Source organism: Ostrea edulis, chromosome 9 (assembly GCF_947568905.1).
Source record: "Ostrea edulis chromosome 9, xbOstEdul1.1, whole genome shotgun sequence".
Lineage (NCBI taxonomy): Eukaryota > Metazoa > Mollusca > Bivalvia > Ostreida > Ostreidae > Ostrea > Ostrea edulis.
Genome location: NC_079172.1, coordinates 56,610,744 through 56,636,310, shown reverse-complemented (window position 1 = coordinate 56,636,310; position 25,567 = coordinate 56,610,744). Strand labels below are relative to the sequence as shown.

The 25,567-nt window shown below is 36.8% G+C and overlaps 1 protein-coding gene across 2 annotated transcripts in view; it reads right to left on the bottom strand.

The window, feature by feature from the left end:
• Window positions 1-25,567, bottom strand: part of LOC125658911 (RRP12-like protein) — a 136,833-nt gene that overhangs the window by 98,589 nt on the left and 12,677 nt on the right. For both annotated transcript variants that reach the window (XM_048890364.2, XM_048890363.2), the window contains exons 3-8: window positions 25,310-25,393; window positions 24,488-24,564; window positions 22,181-22,286; window positions 21,271-21,387; window positions 7,650-7,791; window positions 4,464-4,591 (exon numbers count right to left, since the gene is read on the bottom strand). In XM_048890364.2, coding sequence (XP_048746321.2) covers window positions 4,464-4,591; window positions 7,650-7,791; window positions 21,271-21,387; window positions 22,181-22,286; window positions 24,488-24,564; window positions 25,310-25,393 — 654 coding nt within the window. The remainder of the gene's footprint in view (window positions 1-4,463; window positions 4,592-7,649; window positions 7,792-21,270; window positions 21,388-22,180; window positions 22,287-24,487; window positions 24,565-25,309; window positions 25,394-25,567) is intronic.

Genomic DNA, 25,567 nt, shown 5'->3' with positions numbered 1-25,567 from the left:
CGCTTTACAACGAGCTTTGCTTTAGTTAAGTTCTCTTTTTACACAATACACAACACAATAACACATCCCCCCTCCCCCCCCCCCCAAAATAACAACAAAACAAAAGACACAAAACACACACAATACGCAACATTTACATACTTTTTTCACCGACGATAAACATGGAGAACAAGCGAAATCCACATTAAAAAATTTAAAATAATATGCACTAAGATCATAATTATTTATAGCACTAAATGATGGCACTAAAATTGCGAGCACATAACAAAAAAAATATCAAGGGATTTTAGAACATTCACTAAGCTAAATGCTGTGCACGAATCAACCAATAACACTGGGCAGTTTAATCGGCATATCTATGGATGAGATCTAACTACACCTAAGCTATATATGTCAAAATAACTGACATTACTGTCCTTGGTCACATACCCTAGCTGTTTTAACATTGCTACAATAAATTTCGTCCAAAATGTTTGATACCAAAGCTGTCCGTAAATAAAGTTTTAATAGCAAAGGTAATCACACGATGCTGAACACGCATTTGGTTGAGAAATTATTATTTTTTTGATTATCAAAATATGAAAAATTAAGAAAATTTTATAGAGTACAATTTCTAGATAAACATTATTTAATTGTTTATCACTGGCTTCGATACAGGGTATTCACCTGTATTGATGTCCCTATATTTGTCAAAGCATGATCAGTCAATTGTCTCCAATCCCCTAATAGACCAGGAAATTTACAGTGACTGCCTGGGGTACGTGGTCTAGGTGTGAATGGCTGATTATCTTGAGAATCAGTATTGAATAATTAGGGGTTTAATACGTTTTTGTCAGAATTTTTACAATGTAATACCAAGTCACTGCATCTTGGGACGTCTATTTCATATAGGTTTGTTAAAGCTGCATGATTCGATGTACATGTTTTATTTTTGTACAGAATCACATTAAAGCAGACTAATTAGTTTTTAAAAGCTATTAACTTCCCCTTAATTACATGTTTGAAAACATTTGCATGCAAAAGAAAACAGTGAGAAGATTAATCAAAACGTAAATTTAGTGGGTACGCATATATTATACATTGTCTGTTAAGCGTCTATAAATAGCCCCATGTGCATCAGGGGAATCCCAACATGATGTAGGCCTATATAACTCAGACGCAACTGTCTAACTGTCTAAGACTGAAAGATTTTACATCACAGTTCCAAAAAAATTTCGGGTCGGGTCGGTCCATAATTTTTTAACTCGGGTTCAGGTAATTCGAGTCGGGTCTATATATTTAGAATTTTAATATACACGTTAAAATCAAAACCCTTTATTTGTATTTTGTTACAATAATTACAGGTTTTTTAAAAATGAATTAATGACTAGTTTTCTTAGTTGAAAATTGAATTCAAATGAACATATCTTGACTAGAAAACAAACAAGAGGCCCAAGGGCCACATCGCTCACCTGAGTTACCTTGGCCAATATCTGAAGACTTTCCATATATATTTGCATGTAAAACCTTAATCCGTATTGTGGCCCCAACCTACCCCATTGGTTCTTGAGAAGACGATTTTAAAAGGTTTTTTCTATTTACTCCCAATTTCCCATGTAAAACTTTGATCCCCTATTGTGGCCCCAAACTACCCCCAGGGGCCATGATTTGAGCAAACTTGAATCTGCACTATGACAGGAAGTTTTCATATAAATTTCAGCTCTTCTGGCTAATTGGTTCTTGAGAAGATGATTTTTAAATGACCCCACCCTAGTTTTGCATTTTTGTGATTATCTCCCCTTTGAAGGGGGCATGGCCCTTCATTTGAACAAACTTGAAAGCCCTTTACCCAAGGATGCTTTTGGCTATGTTTGGTTATAATTGGCCCACTGGTTCTTGAGAAGAAGATGAAAATGTGAAAAGTTTACAACAACGCCAATGCTGACAGACAACAGACAAATTTTGATCAGAAAAGCTCACATGAGCCTTCCGCTCAGGTGAGCTAAAAAGTGTACACGATACACCAAAACACTCTGCACTGAAGTATTTTTGTGCACTGAAGCATTTTTGTATGTCAAAGTAAGCACAATACAGTTAGTTAGTTATTATCATTCTGATCAACATCTAACTTTTTCTTTTAAAAAAACCAGTCAATCTACTTGATCACTCTTCAGACAAGCCCTCTGGGCTGACACCAGGTCTCCTGTAGTGGAAAACACTCTTTCACTGGCTACAGATGTAGCTGGAATGCACAGATACTTTTGGGCTAGTATTCGTAACATAGGGAGTTTTGGTCCAATACTTCTGCATGTTTAGTCATAGAGGACATGGAACCCGTGGCATATTTTAGATTCGTTTGACATATTTTGCATACCGTCACCATTTTGTCAACAAATCCATCTTTAGACAGAAAATCAAAATACTATCACACTTTGGATTTTGACGCCATATTGTTTAATAATGATTCTATTATGAAACCAGACCCAAACCAAAATCCAGAAAAATGGAACCGAACCCGACCCGAACAACACGACCCTCGGTTTTCAGTTATTTCGGGTACCCGTTGCAGCCCTAGCGTAAAACAATGAATTACTAAGAGGTATTTGATAATTTTATTTTTCTTACACTTATGGCAAGGTACTGTTGTAAAAAAAAAATACACAGCTTTACACAGATAAGATCACCAACGATCTGAAAGTTTGAACTGGTCACACGACAGAAAAGGCCGAGTGACGGTTGTTTGTAAACACCAATTTAAAATCAAATAATACTGGTTAAAACGGGTGAAATAATGTATGAAATGTTGTACAGCCTCATAAATACATATGTGCAATGACTTAACAGCATTTTTACAAGGTGGAAAAAAATTGTCTAAATTCAGACATACAACTTTAAAATTTAAAATTCCAACGTAATATTACGGACTAATTTAGGTAATAAACGAGGAACGTAAAAATGAGGTTCCACTGTATTACACAATATTTCTTTGACAACAGTAGTTTTATATTAAGTTTTTCATTTATTCTGCTGACAAGTGTTCTTGTCACATTCATCAGAATTCCAAGATCATTACCTCTCTAGGACTTGGAGAGGTATTGTACAATTCACTACACTCACCTAATCTGATTAAACTACACTCACCCAATCTTATCAAAACCATCTGTTCCATTTACTACATACTTCAACAGAACCTGTCAGTGAACAGATGATTGGACTACTATTCTTCCAATGGCAGCATGTAAATTTACTTGATTGAACATGCAAATTTTGGGGCAAGGTTTCTCATAGATTTCAATAAAGGTTTCACTTTTGTTCTCCAGTGACCAATCATATTGACAGAATGTCATTGGGTGGCCATCCATACTCACTTTCACTGAAGCCATATGGCTGATCAGTGAATGGCATGCTCAATCAAGCAAAGTGATACACTGTAATTGGAACGATAGTAAGAGATCTGTGCAAATCATCACATTCACTAGATCCTTGAGATCTGTAATATTAACTTAATACACTCTTTAATTATTAGTCCGATAAATGTATGCCTTTCCACATCTTCATGAACCTGCTATCTCGATTCAATACACACACTCAATAAACATACTCAATACACATACTCAATACACATATTCAATACACAACACAAACTCAATACACATACTCAATAAACATACTCAATACACACACTCAATACACACACTCAATACACATACTCAATACACATATTCAATACACAACACAAACTCAATACACATACTCACTACACACACTCAGTACACACACTCAATACATATACTCAATTCACAGACTCAATACACACACTCAGTACATACACTCAATACACACACTCAATACACATACTCAATACACACACTCAGTACACACACTCAATACACCTAAATACACATACTTAATACACATACTCGATACACATATTCAATACACAACACAAACTCAATACACATACTCAATACACATACTCAATACACACACTCAGTACACACACTTAATACATATACTCAATACACAGACTCAATACACACACTCAGTACACACACTCAATACACATACTCAATACACACTACTCAATACACACACTCAGTACACACACTCAGTACACACACTCAATACACATACTCAGTACACACACTCAATACACATACTCAGTACACACACTCAGTACACACACTCAATACACACTACTCAATACACACACTCAATACACATACTCAGTACACACACTCAATACACATACTCAGTACACACACTCAGTACACATACTCAGTACACACACTCAATACACACACTCAATACACATACTCAGTACACACACTCAGTACACACACTCAATACACACACTCAATACACACACTCTTTGTTCACCACAACCTCACACTGACTTCCATCACATCCAGAACACACACTACATATTATATATGTAAGTACATAAACTAGATCTTACATGTACTCTGATCGGGAAAACTCACCACATTGCTGAGGGTCATGACTCTGAGGATAGTCTCACACACTGACTTGACACTATTAAGGGAGAAAGTAGACATGACATCCTTCAGCAAGGTCAGGATGTGTAATGTGTCCGAGGCTTCTCCAGAACCTAAAGATGTTGTATAAGAGTGAGTGATAAGGAACTTTACAGTCTGAACAACCCCACCCCAATATCCTCCTCATCATAATAAACAGAACCTGAAGGCGCTGTATAATAGTGATAAGGAACTTTACAGTCTGAACAACCCCACCCCAATATCCTCCTCATCATAATAAACAGAACCTGAAGGCGTTGTACAGTACCCGCAACGTTATTCTTGACTTTCCTATCGTGTCCTATCGTGCGTGTATCCTATCGTATCATGCGTGTATCCTATCGTATCGTGCGTGTATCCTATTGTATCGTGTGTGTATCCTATCCTATCGTGTATCAGGTTTTCCGTTTTCTATCGTGTTTTGCGTTTATCAGGTCTATCGTGTATCGTGTTTTGCGTGTATCAGGTTTTCCGTTTATCGTGAAAATCGTTTATCGTGTAGCTTCGGAAACTATCGGGATCGTATATAAACTCTAATGAAAAAGTACGATACTTTCCGAAACCTTTATTCGTTTTGTTAAAGAAGCTATTTTTAGGAATCAAGGAAAGACGGTATATTTGAAGGAGAACATAAAGTTATCGATTTTAAGGCAGAAAAAGAGCTATTTGTCCGTCCAGAGAGAATGAAAATTTATCACAATTTAATTCTAAGTAGTCTGGAAAGTAGGCAATGGTCTGTCGAGCAAACCGAGGACAGTAAATCTGAAAGCTCCTTCATCTGAAGTTCATAAACATTTGTTTTTCTAGAAACAATTATTTGTAATTAACACTAACAGAAACATAGGGAGTTCCGATTTGAAAGGGAAAATCAGTAAATTACATTGTTTATCACATACATGTATATTTTAATAATGGTTCTTTTTCTTCCGATTTTTTTCACCTGTATGCTACTTATATAGCAACTGCTGAACTTGTGCGCGTCCTTATATCTGATTTTGTGTATCAGCCGTGTTTTGACAGCTAGCATTCTCAGGGACATTGTATGTCACACATTTAGAAGATTAAGTTTTAAAAGGGTCCAAGGGTGTTGCATCCCGAAATTCTGCTCAACTGGGCACGATTCCGCTGTCATCGTTGTTTTTTTTTTTTTTACTTGTACATGAACACATGTACCAATAGACGTACGTGTAGATACTGGAAATTCATGCTGGTTTTGATGATTATTTGAATTTTTTACACACTAAGTGTTTCAAAATTGCGAATTTAAAACAAGCCGGGTTTTGTTTATGTTTTTTTAAACAGTTTATTTATGTTTTGTTAACAAAATATCAATTCAAATAAATATGTTCCAATTACTTATGACTATCAATTATCATTCATAGTGTTAAAATATCTAACAGGTGTAGTGCGGTTGATTTTTTTAAAGCAGTCGTTATGAAAATAACTTGAGATGTTGATTGAGCCGTGAACTTAGAGCTGATGCAAAATAACTCCCTCCTCGCTACACACACAATATTACTTGATTTTATTTCATATTCAAGGTAATATACATTAGCATAAGAGAGCTACTGAAGAATGATATCACTACATTATATTACATTTAGTTAATTCCCTGTATAATTTATATATCAAACATTAGGTGACAATATAAATTTTAGAATCATTGGCTGAGAAAATTCATATAGATATCAAATAATGAATTCAATGCTGTATATATTTTAGTTTTTTTTAATTTTAGCTGTGATGGCATAAAAAAACATAAATAAAATAAAATAATAAAGACATACGACCGTGGATTAAAGAAATTATATGGTACAAAACCAATCAATGTTTTAAACAAATGTTACCGCGACGGGGACAGGTAACTGATAGTCATCCTGCGATGAGAACGCGGTTTTCCTGAGTTACCTATAGATTACCGCATTAGATTTTTCCAATCGCGAGAACACGGAAAACAAGAAATCTGCGTTGTCCATAATGTTGGCATATACTGAGCATTGAAATCCTTCAACATTATTATCAACATAATGTAATTATGTTGTAGGTATCAACATTTCGTTCTGTCTAAATCGTTTCTAAATTTACAACATTTCTATCAGGTTTTCCTTTTATCATGAAGATCGTTTATCATGTTTTGCGTTTATCAGGTCTATCGTGAAGATCGTTTAACAGGTTTTGCGTAATTATATCAGGTTTATTGTGTATCCTATCGTATTGTGCGTGTATCCTATCCTATCGTGTCCTATCGTTTATCATGTCAAGAATAACGTTGTGGGTACTGTATAATAGTAATAATGAACTTTACAGTCTGAACAACCCCACCCCAATATCCACCTCTTAGGAACTTCACACTTAATTTGAAAATTGTTTACTGATAATCAAATCTTGTACCAGCACAGACTAAATATTCCTATACGTTGAGTTCATGATATTTGCTAATTAAAGGAACACGTAAAAACAAATACGATGAATGTAACAACAATTTTTTGCATTACAAAACAGTGATTAAGATGAACACTGAATCTCTGCACAATTCATCAGTAACATAATTTGAAAAAATTCTTTGACAACAAAATATCATTGTGAAGGCAAGCATCACAAAAAGGCCTCACTTTGTAGCACAATTTAAAGGAAATTCAAAATTGACCTGTGACCCTTTGATATGAGTTTATCAATAAATTTCCAATTCAATAGCTGCCAGGATAGCCAAAAAAAATTCTGGAAAACTTACAAATCCCTTAAATTTGCTAAGTAGGTCAACATCTCTTTCAAAAGTAGGTCAACAAAATCCAAACTCAATCTGTAGCCCATTGATATGATAATGACTTGAGTTCATGTATACATTTCTAATTCAATAGCTGCAGGGATAGTCAAAGAAAGTCCAGAAAATTGTCAATGCCTGGACACAGACACATGGATGCATGCACGTTGTTCAATGTAGGGCTCCCAAAGGGCCCTAATGACAGATTCTAAAAACTGCATTTTTTTTCCACTTAATTACTTGGTGAATTCTGTAAAGAAAGCTTGCTGTTGAAAATTTTGTTTCTACAACAAATTTTGAGACTATACAGTCATGAAACCCGAATCTCTTTCACAGACACATTTCATTGTATTGCATAGTGTTGCTCTCACCTCCACTTTGCTCAATGACTTGAATGCAAAACTTGGCTGTTATGGAACTGGCTGGGTGACAGGGAGGGCCAGTTTCCCCTGGGGTCATGAAGGTACTACCTCTTATGACAATATTCACTCCTTGATGCGCAGCCTTTCTTACCTGCAATTGCCAAATCATAAACTTCATAGAATAAAAACAATAAATTTATCAGCAGATGAAAACAAGATGTGTTTCTATAACACTGATGAACCCACATAGCAGCAAATTTGATAGTGGTAAAAGTTAAAAGTTTTCCAAAAGTAGGTTAAATCCCAAGAAATATGAAATTCTTAGTACATCCATTCAAAATTTAAGGCCAATGTTAAAGTTTTTCAAAATTAGGTAAAACTCTAAGGTAAAGGTCACAAGGTAAAACATTTTGGTACCAAAAGATTTAGATTTTGTCACAAAGTATACATGTAAAATATGACAGCCCCATCACCAACCATTCAAAAGTTATGGACAACATAGTTGAAGTTTTTTGCAGACAAACAGACTGACAGACAGACCAAACACTATATGCCCACTAATTTCCTATTTCAGGGGTATAAAACATTCAATTCATTGATAAACATAAATATGGGCTTATAAAAGATCTATCATTTACTGTTTGTGGTTAGGCCACATTTTTTAATTTATTGGTTTACGGATTTAAAAGAAAATTTTTACGGTCGGTTGGGAGAAAAAAAAAAAATAAAATAAAATAAACATTTTTAATATCTATTGTTTTATTTTCAATAAATCATTAACATTATTTCATGAGTACAAATAAACAAAACATGTATTTTAAAAATATTAGAAAAAAAATTCTTTAGAGTGACTAGTACATTATGAATTTTGAAAAAAAAAGAATGCAATTTCAAATTCGGTGTATACATGTAACTATTACTTGTATCTATGTTACACTTTGGTAGAACATAAGCCGAGAATGTATAAGGTCATATCTCTTTGATGTTGTAAAGTATCCATGCAGCATTTATATAATGTTTTTCAGTAAATTTGCTGTATATGCTCAATAAAGATTTTACATTTACAAATTGTAAACATAAAGAAAAAAAATTAATATAAGCAATATTACAATTGTATGTAGTAATTCCATTTTTAATTTCAGAATGTTTATACCCCCATGAAATAATTTTTAACCCCATTTCTCCCACATAGACAAGCACATGGAATTATCTACCAACTTTTTGAAAGAAATGTTTCTTGTTTTTCATTTTTATTTGATACTCAAATTCCTTCCACCACTACACAAGGTATACTAATCAGTGCTCCAAGTTGCGAGTAAAACAGTCGTATTTGCAACCAGAAAATCGATTTTGCGACTAGAGAATATATTTAAGTCGCATTTTTGCGAGTGGAGAAAAATTTGGCATCCAGTAAAATTTTGTAATCGGGATCGGAAGTCTGAATAAATATTTTTCAGTCTCGGTCAAAACGGCGTTTGAAAGCGATCAAGATGGCGTTAAAATGAGGGTTAAAGAACTTTGGATTTATCAGTAGTAAAAATTAGAAGCCTCGGCCTAGTACATGTAACGAAGAAATTCAAGAATCACACGGAAAAAGGTCTGCATTTAAAGATGACGTAGCTGTGTCTAAAGAAAAATGCAAAAGTAAAGGAAAATCCACAGTCCTAATGGCTGAAGGAATTTTTGTGGTTGATATACAGAGATTGCAAAATGTTTTGTAGAATTTGTGAGGCCAATCAGCCAGCAACGTTCATCATTTCTGGACACCCATTGTCCGATTTCACCACGACCTGGTGTACATCTTTCAAATGTGGCAGTGTTTTTGTCTTTGTCTGTGACTGTATTACTAGCAGTAAGTCGAGTGGGGCAACAGTTGCTGCTAATTTTCACAGACAATTACAAACTTGGGATGTAGTGTTCTTATTGATGCTGGTACTGTTTGTTCAGCAAAAGATCCAACAAAAGTAGAAGCTCGTGTTCGCATAAGCTGTCAACGAAGGCCCACTTATTGAGGACTTTAAAGCAAATCCTTGTGTGGAACGTTGGATTTTCTTCCCCAAAAGCATACTGTAAAATATACAGAATGGCTCAATGCAATACAACTTTTGCCAGAGTAAATACTTGACTTGTTAGCATCCAGCATGTTTCACAGCACATTTCTATTCAGTTTAAAAATAAAACAAACAAAACGCATACATGTAAATGGGTGTTGATTTTTTTCTTGAAAGATATTTAAATAAAAACAAGAGGCCCATGGGCCACATCGCTCACCTGAGTCACCTTGGCCCATATCTGAAGACTTTCCATATATATTTGCATGTAAATCCTTGGTCCCTATTATGGCCCAAACTACCCTTTGCAAACTTGAATCTACACTATGTCAGAAAGCTTTCATGTAAATGTCAACTTCTTTGGCCCAATGGTTCTTTTAAAGCTTTTTTCTATATTTGTATGTAAAACTTTGACCCCCCCCCCCCCCCCCCCCCACTTGTGGCCCCATCCTACCCCCCGGGGACCATGATTTGAACAAACTTGAATCTGCACTATGTCAGAAAGTTTTCTTGCAAATATCAGCTTTTCTGACTCAGTGGTTATTGAGAAAAAGATTTTAACTATATATTTGTATGTAAAACTTTGATCCCCCTTGTGGCCCCATCCTACCCCCGGAGCCCATGATTTGAAGAAACTTGAATCTGCACTATGTCAGAAAGTTTTCATGTAAAAATCAGCTTTTCTGGCTCAGTGGTTCTTGAGAAGAAGATTTTTCCTATATATTTGTATGTAAAACTTTGATCCCCTATTGTGGCCCCATCCAACCCTCGGAGCCCATGATTTGAAGAAACTTGAATCTGCACTATGTCAGAAAGTTTTCATGTAAAAATCAGCTTTTTTGGCTTAGTGGTTCTTGAGAAGAAGATTTTTAAAGTTTTTCCCTATATATTTGTGTGCAAAACTTTGATCCCCCCTTGGGGCCCCATCCTATCCCCGGGGGCCATGATTTGAACAAACTTGAATCTGCACTATGTCAGGAAGTTTTCATGTAAAAATCAGCTTTTCTGACTCAGTGGTTCTTGAGAAGAAGATTTTTAAAGATTTTTCCTATATATTTGTATGTAAAACTTTGATCCCCTATTGTGGCCCCATCCAACCCCAGGGGCCCATGATTTGAACAAACTTGAATCTGCATTATGTCAGGAAGCTTTCATGTAAATCTCAGCTTTTCTGGCTTAGTGGTTCTTGAGAAGAAGATTTTTAAAGTTTTTCCCTATATATTTGTATGTAAAACTTTGATCCCCCTTGTGGCCCTATCCTACTACCGGGGGCCATGATTTGAACAAACTTGAATCTGCAATATGTCAGGAAGCTTTCAGGTAAATTTCAGCTCTTCTGGCCCAGTGGTGCTTGTTGAGAAGATTTTTAAATGACCCCACCCTATTTTTGCATTTTTGTGATTATCTCCCCTTTGAAAGGGACATGGCCCTTCATTTGAACAAACTTGAAAGCCCTTCACCCAAGGATGCTTTTGGCCAAGTTAGGTCGAAATTGGCCCAGTGGTTCTGGAGAAGAAGTCGAAAATGTGAAAAGTTTACAGACAGACAGACGCCGGACAAAATGAGATCAGAATAGCTCACTTGAACCTTCGGTTCAGGTGAGCTAAAAAATGTATGTCTTATTTACAAAATCTTTTACCATGGCGAGTAGAAATTTTGAACATGGCGACTAGAAATTTGAAAATGGCGACCAGAAATATTTCTAGGTCGCCATTTTGCGACCTGATGGCAGATGTGACTTGGAGCACTGCTAATTTACAAGAAATATGTATAACTTTCTGAGTTTTATCTGGTCATATTTTTTACAGGCGTTCATTATAATATCAAAAGCATCTAACAATTTCTCACACTGTTCTATTCCCTGTTAGGATTTTTGACGGCAGAGATGCACGTACATGTATTCAAATACATTTATTATGACATGTACTGCTGTGGTATAAAGTCATTAGTTAGAATAATCTACATGTAACTGTGTTTTGGTACAGGCCCTCACCACATTCAAACCGGGTCCATAGGACATATAATCACTTTAACGATAGAACATCCTATCTAGTAAAGTCGCCAACAACTGTACCTTCCTCTCATCTTTAAACACCCGAAAAGCACTGCATTTCATGTTATGTTAGCAGCAAGAATACCGCCAATTGTATGAGAAATATTTATTTCTATCAATTCCTTTAATTTCGTAATGAAATGCCATCTGGCATCTGTTTCGTCAATAAGAACAATATAGGTATCATTACTGTCATAGTGCGTGGCCATATCTGTTTACATGGTTTTTAAAAATACGGAATAAAGATATTTCGCAAAACGAATAGTGATTAGCAAATACAAATCAATAGGTTTGCGTTTCATGATTTTCTATTCGTAAAATTGAAAATTCATTTTATTTTTATTTTTGGTTTGACATGTTGGGTAGAATCGGCGGAATTAAAAAAAGTGGAAATTTGCATTTTTATTTTTATTTTTTTCGATTCCCCAGAAATTAGGGTCGACGGATCCGTAAACCAAGAAATAAAAAAACTGTGGCCTTAAAGTTTCTTAAAAATAGGTCAAACTCCACCAAGAGGTCAAAATCAACAGTCGTGTGAAATATGAAAGCCCCATCATCGTCCATTCCAAAGTTCCATGTGTGGCCAAGTTTAGGCCAAGTAAAATTAATTAGTAGATTATCATTCCCGCCCGCCCCTCGAAAATCGCCCTGCCCCGATTTTTTTTATTTTTCAAAATTACGATTTCCGGATATTTTTATGTCCGGTCCGGTATCGTAAACGTACTTTGTTCACTTTGCCTTTTAGAAACCTAAATACACATGTAATTAAGATTATAAAGCCTTTTCTCAATGAGAGAAGGCATTTTCGAGGTCAAGAATACCATGGCGAAAAACAAAAAATAAAATCCTCCAACCCGCCCCATTTTTTTGTGAAGTTTGAATGATAATCTACTAATCAATTTTACTTGGCCTTATGTGGACAGCCAGACTAACAGACCAAAAGATCATAAACTAGTACTCTGAAATCTCCAAATTACGAGGGCATAAAAAAGTTGATGGTTCCCCTTGTTCAGTAAGCTTGCTATCACTCTCATCACCAGCAACAGTAAGCTTGCTACCTGACTCTCATCACCAATAACAGTAAGCTTGCTACCTGACTCTCATCACCAATAACAGTAAGCTTGCTATCACTCTCATCACCAGTAACAGTAAGCTTGCTATCACTCTCATCACCAGTAAAAGTAAGCTTGATACACTGTACCTGACTCTCATCACCAGTAAAAGTAAGCTTGATACACTGTACCTGACTCTCATCACCAAAAACAGTAAGCTTGCTACCTGACTCTCATCACCAATAACAGTGAGCTTGCTATCACTCTCATCACCAGTAAAAGTAAGCTTGCTATCACTCATCACCAATAACAGTAAGCTTGCTACCTGACTCTCATCACCAGTAACAGTAAGCTTGCTACCTGACTCTCATCACCAATAACAGTAAGCAGAGCTCCAGATAAGGTGCGTATCAGCGTAAATACTCATTAAATTTGACCAAATACGCATTTAAGTTGAAAAACACTCCCAAAGTAATGCGTATTAGTCCGCGTATTTGTGATACATGTACAATGTAGTATGATATAAATATGAATTATCTATTCATATACCGGTATATGAATTAAGATTAGCCCAGGGCTTGATCATACATGATATTTAGCGCTATGAAATACGTTTTGATGACAATCACAATTTTGAAAAATTGGAAGAGTTAACTCAAAACACTATTATATAGGCCTACTTGTTATACTTTCTTTCTTAAGAGTTAGTGTGCAGTCGAAAGCACAGAGAAAAAAACATATTATCAATCGTGGACGAATGATATACAGAATTGGATCATAATCATGTGACTGAGTGGCTGACATATTCAAATTTGATGCATCAATGATAAATATCAAATTCCCAATGACAATGAATAGTTTTACATGTGTAATAAAAAGAACTGCAAATGATTTCCCCCATGAATAGCTGGAGCGGCCTTTTAGTATAAACTTTAAGTTAAAGTTTAACGGAAGAAGTATCGTTTATCTGGTTGATGTCTTTCTGTGCAAAAGACCAAAGATAATCAGTAAATTAACAAAATACACTTTTGAATTTTTCTGAAAAGCAAAATACGTATTGATTTGAAAATCAGGGAGTAAATACTCTTTGTGGTAAAAAATTATCTGGAGCTCTGAGTAAGCTTGCTATCACTCTCATCACCAGTAAAAGTAAGCTTGCTATCACTCTCATCACCAATAACAGTAAGCTTGCTATCACTCTCATCACCAGTAACAGTAAGCTTGCTATCACTCTCATCACCAGTAACAGTAAGCTTGCTATCACTCTCATCACCAATAACAGTAAGCTTGCTACCTGACTCTCATCACCAATAACAGTAAGCTTGCTACCTGACTCTCATCACCAATAACAGTAAGCTTGCTATCACTCTCATCACCAGTAACAGTAAGCTTGATATCACACTCATCACCAATAACAGTAAGCTTGCTATCACTCTCATCACCAATAACAGTAACCTTGATATCACTCTCATCACCAATAACAGTAAGCTTGCTACCTGACTCTCATCACCAATAACAGTAAGCTTGCTATCACTCTCATCACCAATAACAGTAAGCTTGCTATCACTCTCATCACCAGTAACAGTAAGCTTGATACACTGTACCTGACTCTCATCACCAGTAACAGTAAGCTTGCTACCTGACTCTCATCACCAGTAACAGTAAGCTTGCTACCTGACTCTCATCACCAATAACAGTAAGCTTGCTATCACTCTCATCACCAGTAAAAGTAAGCTTGATACACTGTACCTGACTCTCATCACCAGTAACAGTAAGCTTGCTACCTGACTCTCATCACCAGTAACAGTAAGCTTGATTTCACTCTCATCACCAGTAACAGACTCTGAAGCATGCTATTGTAGTAATTAGGGCTATAAGGACCGTGGATATCGGCCTGGAGAGCTCAGTGGTTAGAGCACCTGACTAGTAATGCAGGGGTCCCGGGTTCGATTCCCGGTCCAGCCAAAGATTTTCTACTCTCTCCTTTATATACTACACTATTATACTTTCTTAAACAAAAGGCTGAACAGTTTTTTGTGTTACGTCCAATCAAGAATTTGTCCCTCTATTAAGACGTCACCAGCTGTAGGTGAAGTACCACAAATTTAGTCCTATGCAAAGCACTCAGGGCCATAGCAGTGAGGGTTCTTTATCGTGTTAATGCCTGACATGACACAGGACCTCCACTTTTAAGGCCATATCTGAAAGACCCATGATTCTCACTTCTAAATGCCCAACTTTTGGCAAAGGAGCAATCACTACCTATATTTACATGTCAAGTATGGCACAAGTGGGGCTTAAACTCACGACCTCCCAGTTACAAAGCAAACGCTCCACCACTGAGCTATCATAACCGTTGAATGACATTTTGAAAAAGTAAAGACCAGTTTTCTAATGTTAATTCAGAAGTGCCTATTGATATAGCATAAAAACATTTTATTCAATGTAATTGAAAAGCACATAGCATCGTTCAGTTTTTTTAAAAAACAAGATTACTGCAAACGGTACATAATACACCCATGAAAATGCTTACATAGGGTGTTTTTCTTAAGCCATAATTTGTAGAAATTTGCTTCAGATAGTATCAGGCTGTGACATACTTTCTTTGCATGCTATGAATAAAGGGTCTTAGCTAAAAACTGTGACAGGAGGCAGATAGACAAACCAAGAGTTCTGTGTGTAAAATATTTCCCCAAATTTTACCAAGTTCAACAACCTCTCAATATTAAAAAAATCAAAGAGAATTCAAAATTGTTGAGAATCAAAATCCTTGTACTATGCACATCTTCCAAGTTATTTACAAATACCATAGCTTCTAATCTATGAGAGGAATTAAAATAAGGACAAACCATGTCCAATATAATATTTCCTCAAGATGAACTAAGTTCAACAACATGTAATTTTCTTAAAAATTCAAAACCCAAATCCTTGCCACATGCTTATCTTCAATACCCATACGAATACTCTGTAAAACAAGAGGCCCATGGACCACATCACTCACCTGAACAGCAGTTCCTAGCAATAAACAAGCTTGAGCAAAACTATCATTATACAAGCAGCTTGGTCCTGAAAAAACTTTTCAAAGATAACGACTAAAAATTCATTAATTATCAAACTTAATTATTAAACTTGACTACAAATTCATCAATTATTATATGCCTTTGTAAACGGATATGGCCTTTCATATTAACAAATTTTCATCTAAGGATGTTTTGTGCCAAGTTTGGTTCCTTATACTTTTGCATGTAAAACTTTGATCCCCTATTGAGGCCCTTTCCTAACCCCAGGGGTCATGATTTCTACAAACCTGAATCTCCACTTTGTCAGGAAGCTTTCATGTAAATTTCAGCTCTTCTGGCCCAGTGCTTCTTGAGAAGATTTTTAAATGACCCCACCCTATTTTTGCAATTATCCCCTTCATTTGAACAAACTTGAATCCTCTTCATCTAAAGATGATTTGTTCCAAGTTTGATTGAAATTGACCCATTAGTCCTTAAGAAGATTTTCTTAAATACATCAGCATGTAAAACTTTGACCCCCTTATGTGGCCCCATCCTACCTTTGGGTCCATTATCTGAACAAATTTGAATCTACTCTAAATTAGGAAGCTTTCACTTAAATCTCTACTCATATGGCCTGGTTGTTCTTGAGAAGAAGATTTTTAAAGATTCTCCCTATATATTTGCATGTACAATTTGATTCCCCTATTGTGACCCCATCCTACCCCTAGGGGTCATGATTTAACAAACTTGAATCTCCACTATGTCGGGAAGCTTTCATGTAAATTTCAGCTCTCCTAGCCCAGTGGTTCTGGAGAAGATGTTTTTTATATATCACTATGTAAAACTTTGATCCCCTTATGTTGCCCAACCCTACCCCCGGGGGTCATGATCTGAGCAAATTTGAATCTACTTTATATCAGGAAGCTTTCATGCAGGTAAATCTACACTCTTCTGGCCCTGGCCATTGCTTCTTGAGAAGATTTTTAAAGATTTTCTTTATATACTACTCAAAATTTGATAAGGATCACTAGGTTATATATGTGTGTAATTTACCACTAACATAACAAAAGAAATAAATTTGACTCAGAAACGTGTTTACTCAGGTTATGAATGAAAATTCATAAACGGCATGAACTTTTATCAATACGGAATGCTTGAAATCTGATAACAACACCAAAAGGCATTTCATTACAAAGAGTTAACAGCAAACCAGAGAAAGAATTACACAGTTTTTTGGGGATAGTCCATCATTACACTTAGTCGATGAAGTGTCAATACCGGGTATGGCCTCCCCTTGCATCAATGATGGCTTGACAACGTCGAGCCATGCTGTCAATAAGCACCCGGATGTTTCCAATGGGAAGGTTGTTCCACTCTTCCACGAGGGCGTTTCCGAGCTCTGCCAAAGTCGTGGGCTGTGCTCTACGGCGTGAAAGAGCAATCTGCAGCATGTTCCATACATGCTCAATCGGGTTCAAGTCCGGCGAGCGCGCTGGCCAGTCCATACAGACAATTGTCTCCTGCTGAAGGTACTGCTCCACCACCCTGGCGCGATGAAGACGGGCGTTATCATCCATCAGGATGAACTCAGGGCCAACAACACCAGCGTAGGGTCTGACGTAAACATCGAGGATCTCATCCCGGTACCGCACCCCCATCATTGTTCCTCTCTACAGGACATGAAGATCTATTCTTCCATCCCTGCTGATTCCACCCCAGACCATGATGGAATCACCACCATAACGGTCATGTTCACTGATGTTGGTATCATGGAAACGTTGTCGTCGCCACACTCGGTGCCTCCTGTCTGTAAAGTCCAAACAATACCTGGACTCATCAGTGAACAGAACTTGAACCCAAACATTCTGTGTCCAAGTGACATGATCTTCAGCCCAGTCCAATCGCTCCCGACAGTGTCGAACAGTCAGAGGGACTCGAACATATGCCCTTCTCGAGTTGAGACCTGCATTGTGAAGCCGATTTCGTATCGTCTGAGTGGACACATTCACCCCCGAGGTGTTCAGGAGGTCATTACGTAGGCTGGTTGCTGTCCAGAAGGGATGGCGTCGTGCCTGAAGAGCCACAAAATGGTCTTGGCGTTGGGTTGTCAACATCTGACGACCACCCCCATGTCAGTGTGCTGCTGTACCAAAAGTTTGCTGTCGGTTCCAGGCCCTGTTTACAGCGCTCTGGCTGACGTTTAGTGCATTTGCAACGTCACGTTGTGAATAGCCAGCGTCAAGCATTCCAATACATCTGCCCAATTGTTCTGTCGTCAGGCGACGCCTTACACGTTGAGGGGGCATTGTGTTGATAAACGTAGTGTAAAAACTCAAGTGAGTTTGAAATTTTAGAAAGAATCAGACACCGATGCCCGAGTGAAATCGTGCAATCGTAGCAAAAGCATAAACTGTGATGAGAAACGCATTTCCCATGGCATGAAATACACGTGCAAGTTTGTTGAAGACGTTTTTGATTTCACTTGGACACAATATTACCAGTTATGCAGTTATTAATTTTTTAAACAGAAAAATAACTATGATCCTTATCAAATTTTGAGTACCGTATTTTGCCGAATATAATACGCACTTTTTTTAGAGAATATTTTTGTGCCAGAAAGGGGTGCGTATTATATACCACAATAGGTTTTTGACCTTTTTTTCCAGATGAAACAAGGCTTCGGATACTGTACGCCATTTCACGTTCACCTATTTATTAACTAGAAAATTCGACCTCAAGAAAATTACTACAGAAACGTAAAATTGCAGAAAATGTGATATGTATACTTACAATATCTAAATAATTCAATTATCATGAAACAAACAGCCAATCAAATTGCATTGGATCTGACTATTCATTACATCGCATGCCGCCATTATTGAAAGCATGTGTACACAATAATGCCTTGTCACATGCTAAAATTGTTGGAAAATAATTTTGTCACTTGCTAAAAGTTGGTTTACTGTAAGTTTTATGAATAGGGCTAATTTTTAATGAAATACTAATTTGAATCTTTGAAATAACTATTCTTGCGTAAAAGCGTGTGTTTTACGAAGCCATTGTTGTGTACATTGTGCTTTTGTTAGATACCCCCTCTGGGTAAAGAAATACCTAACAAATTTTTTTTCACACATTTTAATAGTCATCGTAGTTAACAAGGAGTTGATAATTTGCATCTTTGTACCTACCATGGTGTGTTGATTACAGTGAAATAAGCGATAGTTTAATTGTTTAATTTTATTTTTATAACATCAGCTATTTGATTGATTTGAAGTTTCAACAAAGGAAATATCGAGTCAGTTAAGACTTTAATGCTACAAAATCTCGTGCTTTGCTGAAATGAACAGGCTTGTCCGGGTTGATATTTCCCTGAAGATTCTCATTGAAGATTACCGCGATGTAGACCTCATCTCAAAAAGTTTACAAATTATTGTGCGTTGTTTAGAATTCATTATTTCTGCAAAAATGTTAAGTGAAAATTAACACTAAGTATAAAATAAAGATTACCGCTTGGTCAAAATTTTTGCTGCGTATTATACACCCGAAGTGCGTTTTTTCACCAACTTTTAGGCTCAAAGTGGGGGGTGCGTATTAAACACCACTGCGTATTATATTCGGCAAAATACGGTAGTATATATTCGCTCACCTGATTCACCTTGGCTCATATTTAAAGATTTTTCCTATATATTTCTATGTAAAACTTTGATCCCCTATTGTGGCCCCATCATACTCCCAGGGGCCATGATTTGAACAAACTTGAATCTGCATTATGTCAGGAAGCTTTCATGTAAATCTCAGCTTTTCTGGCTCAGTGGTTCTTAAAAAGATTTTTAAAGATTTTTCTATATATTTTGCAGGTAAAACTTTGATCCCCTATTGTGGCCCCATCCCACCCCAGGGGGCCATGATTTGAACAAACTTGAATCTGTATTATGTCAGGAAGCTTTCAGGTAAATTTCAGCTTTTTTGAGCCAGTGGTTCTTGAGAAGATTTTTAAATGACCCCACCCTATTTTTGCATTTTTGTGATTATCTCCCCTTTGAAAGGGACATGGCCCTTCATTTCAACAAACTTGAAAGCCCTTTACCCAAGGATACTTTTGGCCAAGTTTGGTTGAAATTGACCCAGTGGTTCTGGAGACAAAGATGAAAATGTGAAAAGTTTACAATGACGCCGACGATGACACCGACAATGGACAAAGCTCACTTGAGCCTTCTGCTCAGGTGAGCTAAACAAGAAGCCCATGGGCCACATTGCTCACCTGAGTCACCTTGGCCCATATCTGAAGACTTTCCATATATATTTGCATGTAAAACCTTAGTCCCTATTATGGCCCAAACTACCCTTTGCAAATTTGAATCTACACTATGCCAGAAAGTTTTCATGTAAATGTCAACTTCTTTGGCCCAATGGTTCTTGAGAAGAAGATTTTTAAAGCTTTTTCCTATATTTGTATGTAAAACTTTGACCCCCCCCCCCCCCCCCCCCCCTGCTTGTGGCCCCATCCAACCCCCGGGGCCCATGATTTGAACAAACTTGAATCTGCACTACATGTATGTCAGAAAGTTTTCTTGTAATTATCAGCTTTTCTGACTCAAGGGTTATTGAGAAAAAGATTTTAACTATATATTTGTATGTAAAACTTTGATCCCCCTTGTGGCCCCATCCTACCCCCGGGGGCCATGATTTGAACAAACTTGAATCTGCATTATGTCAGAAAGTTTTCATGTAAAAATCAGCTTTTCTGGCTCAGTGGTTCTTGAGAAGAAGATTTTTAAAGATTTTTCCTATATATTTGTATGTAAAACTTTGATCCCCTAATGTGGCCTCATCCTACCCCCGGGGGCCATGATTTGAACAAACTTGAATCTGCAATATGTCAGGAAGCTTTCAGGTAAATTTCAGCTCTTCTGGCCCAGTGGTTCTTGAGAAGAAGATTTTTAAATGACCCCACCCTATTTTTGCATTTTTGTGATTATCTCCCCTTTGAAAGGGACATGGCCCTTCATTTGAACAAACTTGAAAGCCCTTCACCCAAGGATGAATTACAAAGGAAGGTTCAACAGTTTTCAAGAACTTTGATTTGTGACAGAGGAATAAAAATAGAAACAGAAAACCTTGAACAGATGTACAGACGTCGCTTCACCATAATACATCTCATCTAAAGAGAGATATTCTCTTGTAATTTGCCCACAGATATTTCAGTGACTTTCCAGTTTATAACAACAGACCAACCTAACTTCAGGTGATACCACTCCACAGGACCACTGATCACTAGGTGATTTATTGAAACCATCCATAAGGTAAGCTATTCACTCCACAGGACCACTAACCACCCATAATTAGATGATTTATTGAAACCAAGCTATTCACTCCATGGGAGCACTGACCACTCCATATCACCACCCTTGCACCCAGTAACAGAAAATTTAATATGAGCAATGACCCCCCCCCCCCCCCCCCCCCCCTTACCTTTGGCTTCCTGTTGACTGTGAAGGCCAGGAGACCTTGGTAGACTCGTTGTGTAGAGGAGTTACTCCACATGGCCTGTTCCTGAACTCTCAGCAGCAAGGCAAGACACATCAATAACTGGTCAAGTAATGTCATATGTTTAAAATTTAGTCCATAAAAGTGTACTGACACTTTACAATATTCAGTGATTGGGAAGGCCAAAATGGCCTATGGAACTATGGACCCACGGTTCAAGTTTTCAATGGGCCATTTTCAGATTGAATGGGCCATCAAGATATTTTGAATGGCCATTTTCAATAAATAGCAAATATGCAGTGGAACATTATTGTTTTAATTGAAACTCTGAACCATGACCACGATCTTTTGCACTGCTCTTGAAAAAGTTTCTACTTTGTTTCAATGTCCCCTTCTCAACGGTATCATTGCTTTTATCGGCATTGGTATCTGAAGACGGTCTGTCGTTGTTATTTTCATTATTTGGGTTTTTTTTTCACTTTCTGTCGTTTCTATATTCCGAAGCTTTAAACGCCAAAGTATAAGCATGAGAAGACGTGATGAGATGTGGTGTAAGAGGAAATAGTTTATTGGTTATCTATTTTGATTTGTATTGTTTCAACCAATGAGATTCGGTGTATTAGAATACATAGGAATTAAAAATGAAAGTACAAAAAATAAGTAAGTCGTACCCAATTCATCCTAGAAAAAACAAACGTAAGTTACAATCGATAATGAATGCGCACTTTGGCGCATGGATTAGATAATTTAATGCGCCAATTTTCACCTGAATGGGACTATGGCGCAGGGTGCATGGCCTTCCCAATCACTGCTCAATATATACTACAGACTGTATGTCAAAATATGAAAGTAGATTTCTGAAAGAGTATGATACTGTTGACAATATTTTCCTTACAGATTTGAGAAGAGATGTAGATTGACCCTCGCTGTATTTAACAAGGACATCCAAAAACTGTTTGGCAATCTCTGAAAACCTGCTCTTCAGTACTGGAGGTGGCACTCTGTAAATCAGAATACATATTACAAGTAGTTTTTTAAATATTTGGAGCCTGTACATACAACTCAGCATACATCACAGTGGACAGCTGACACAATGGACAGCTTATGTACGTGTCAGTGCTTTAAATACTTGATAGTGCAAGTTTACAACTTTGCATGTTTTTCATCATTTAAGATTTTGGTCCATCCTGTAGTAAATGGTTATCAGCTCGGACTGGGCCGTCCTGTAATGAACTGATGTTCCATCCACAGGCAGTCTTATTACATCCAACTACACCACAGTACCTCAAACCACAGTACAACTACACCACAGTACCACAAACCACAGTACAACTACACCACAGTACCACAAACCACAGTACAACTACACCACAGTACAACTACACCACAGTACCACAAACCACAGTACAACTACACCACAGTACCACAAACCACAATACCACAAACCACAGTACAACTATACCACAGTACCACAAACCACAGTACAACTACACCACAATACCACAAACCACAGTACAACTACACCACAGTACCACAAACCACAGTACAACTACACCACAGTACAACTACACCACAGTACCACAAACCACAGTACAACTACACCACAGTACCACAAATCACAGTACCACAAACCACAGTACAACTACACCACAGTACAACTACACCACAGTACAATTACACCACAGTACCACAAACCACAGTACAACTACACCACAGTACCACAAACCACAGTACAACTACACCACAGTACCACAAACCACAGTACAACTACACCACAGTACCACAAACCACAGTACAACTACACCACAGTACCACAAACCACAGTACAACTACACCACAGTACCACAAACCACAGTACAACTACACCACAATACCACAAACCACAGTACAACTACACCACAGTACCACAAACCACAGTACAACTACACCACAGTACAACTACACCACAGTACCACAAACCACAGTACAACTACACCACAGTACCACAAACCACAGTACAACTACACCACAGTACAACTACACCACAGTACCACAAACCACAGTACAACTACACCACAGTACCACAAACCACAGTACAACTACACCACAGTACCACAAACCACAGTACCACAAACCACAGTACCACAAACCACAGTACAACTACACCACAATACCACAAACCACAGTACCACAAACCACAGTACAACTACACCACAGTACAACTACACCACAGTACCACAAACCACAGTACAACACTGACCTTAAAGACCACTGACTTTAGAGAACAAATTAAATTTTATTTTTATATCAAATTGTTATACACCTTATAATTTTTTCCTAAATAAAACCAATATCTTAACTGCTAAACCAACTATCACACTCGTGGTATATTGACCAGTCAACAGTTTACTAACTGTTGACCGGGAAATAGTCTGCCTCCTTTCTATTGGCTATGCAAGTCACACAATTCTCAGTCTGCTGCTTTGTTTACATAATGGCAAGGTTTGCTTATTTTGAGTGCTGATCAAAGACAGAATTCATTAGATGCAGAACAGAAACACGAAAAATGTAATTATCAATTACATGTAGGTATGTTTTCTTTAAACTAGTGGATACAGTGATGAATGTATGCAATCACACTGTCCTGTTAAAAGTTCAAAGTCAACAAACGATATGCATATAGTAAAAACAACTTTAAACAAATGAAGATGTTATAACAAAACAGTTATAGACTGTGTCCTCAAACAACAGCTGTTTTGTTTGACCCTCGAATGGATCTGTTTTAAGGGCAACAGATCCATTCCAGGGCAAACAAAACAGCTGTTGTCTGAGGACAGTCTATAACTATACAGTGGAATTACATTGTACAAGATTTTTAAAGCTTAATGTGAAAGTTCAGCATATGTACACTTTTTTTTAAAGGATACTTTAATTGCAATAATGGTTTGATGGAACAGAGTTTTTAAATATGACTACAGAATATCTAAATGATGAGGTACATCTCCCTCCCCTACATAGATTTATACTGTAAATGGAACAGTCCTAAAGATGTCTTGATGTGGTATTTATAATTCAACAACAGCAAATTTAGCTCTATGTGGAAACGAATAGCATAAAAATGTGAGAAGAGATTATATATTCATTGAATTCATTCTTTTAAAAAAAAAAGACATGGTTTCAGTATTCATACCCTCTGAATACCTATAAATCAATGAAAACTGACCTTTTCATGACTAAGCTGAGAAGATACACAACAGCTGATAGAGATTCTTCTCCTTGTGTTGTTTCCAGTGCAGTCATCTGTGATAAAAATAAACAAGAGGTCTATGAGCCACAACACTCAAAATGTCCTACTGTTCTTCAAAAGAATTTTTTTCATGACAAAAAAATTTGAATAGTTTTTCCCATATACAGTGTATACATATTCTAAATAAATTTAAAAAAAAAAACTTTCTTCCCTATTGCGATAAATTTTGGTAAATGTTCATCATGATTTTTTCATAAATTCAATTTTATACACAATTTTGCATCCCATTGCTCGAGTTATGCTTGATGTCTAATAATTGCACCCAGGCCAAGTTCTCCAACAAATAGTGGCCAATTTAGCCACCTAGCTGCTAGCCATATCAATTATTGAATTACAATTGGTAATCTTATTGTTTGGTTTTTAATTTATCCAGAATTTTGGACATTTCGAATATCCCAAAGCCATGGATGTTGAAATTGAGTGAGGACAAATGTTTCACCACTGGCTATATATGCTTGTAAACATGATATGACCTTCAATGATTAAGTAACATGTTGTTGCACATGCATGGATAATTTTTAAAACATAATTTCCATCTTTGACACATCTCTGTATGATTACATTATAAAGTACATTGCCAGACCAATTTTTACTTCAAAATAATCAAGTACCATTTCCACAAAACCAAATTCGAGTTACCAGTGGTATAAATATGTAGAGAAGTAATAGGAAATTGGCAAGTACAGATACATTGTATTCAACTTCGATACATTGTCACAAATAACAACAAACACGTACCAGTGCAGCAAAGTATTCCGTTTCTGATTCAGAGCCTCCCCGTGATTTGATCACCTCAGTAACTGCTGCCAACACAGCTAGGACCTACAGAAGCTATTCAATTACAAAACTGCTATTTCTATAACTAGGAATTCTCATCAATTACAAAACTGCTATTTCTATTATTAGGAATTCTCATAAATTACAAAGAAAATCTCCTCAAAACAACCCCAGACTGTTGTAAATATACACTTTCAGTTTACTATAAAATCTGAACCA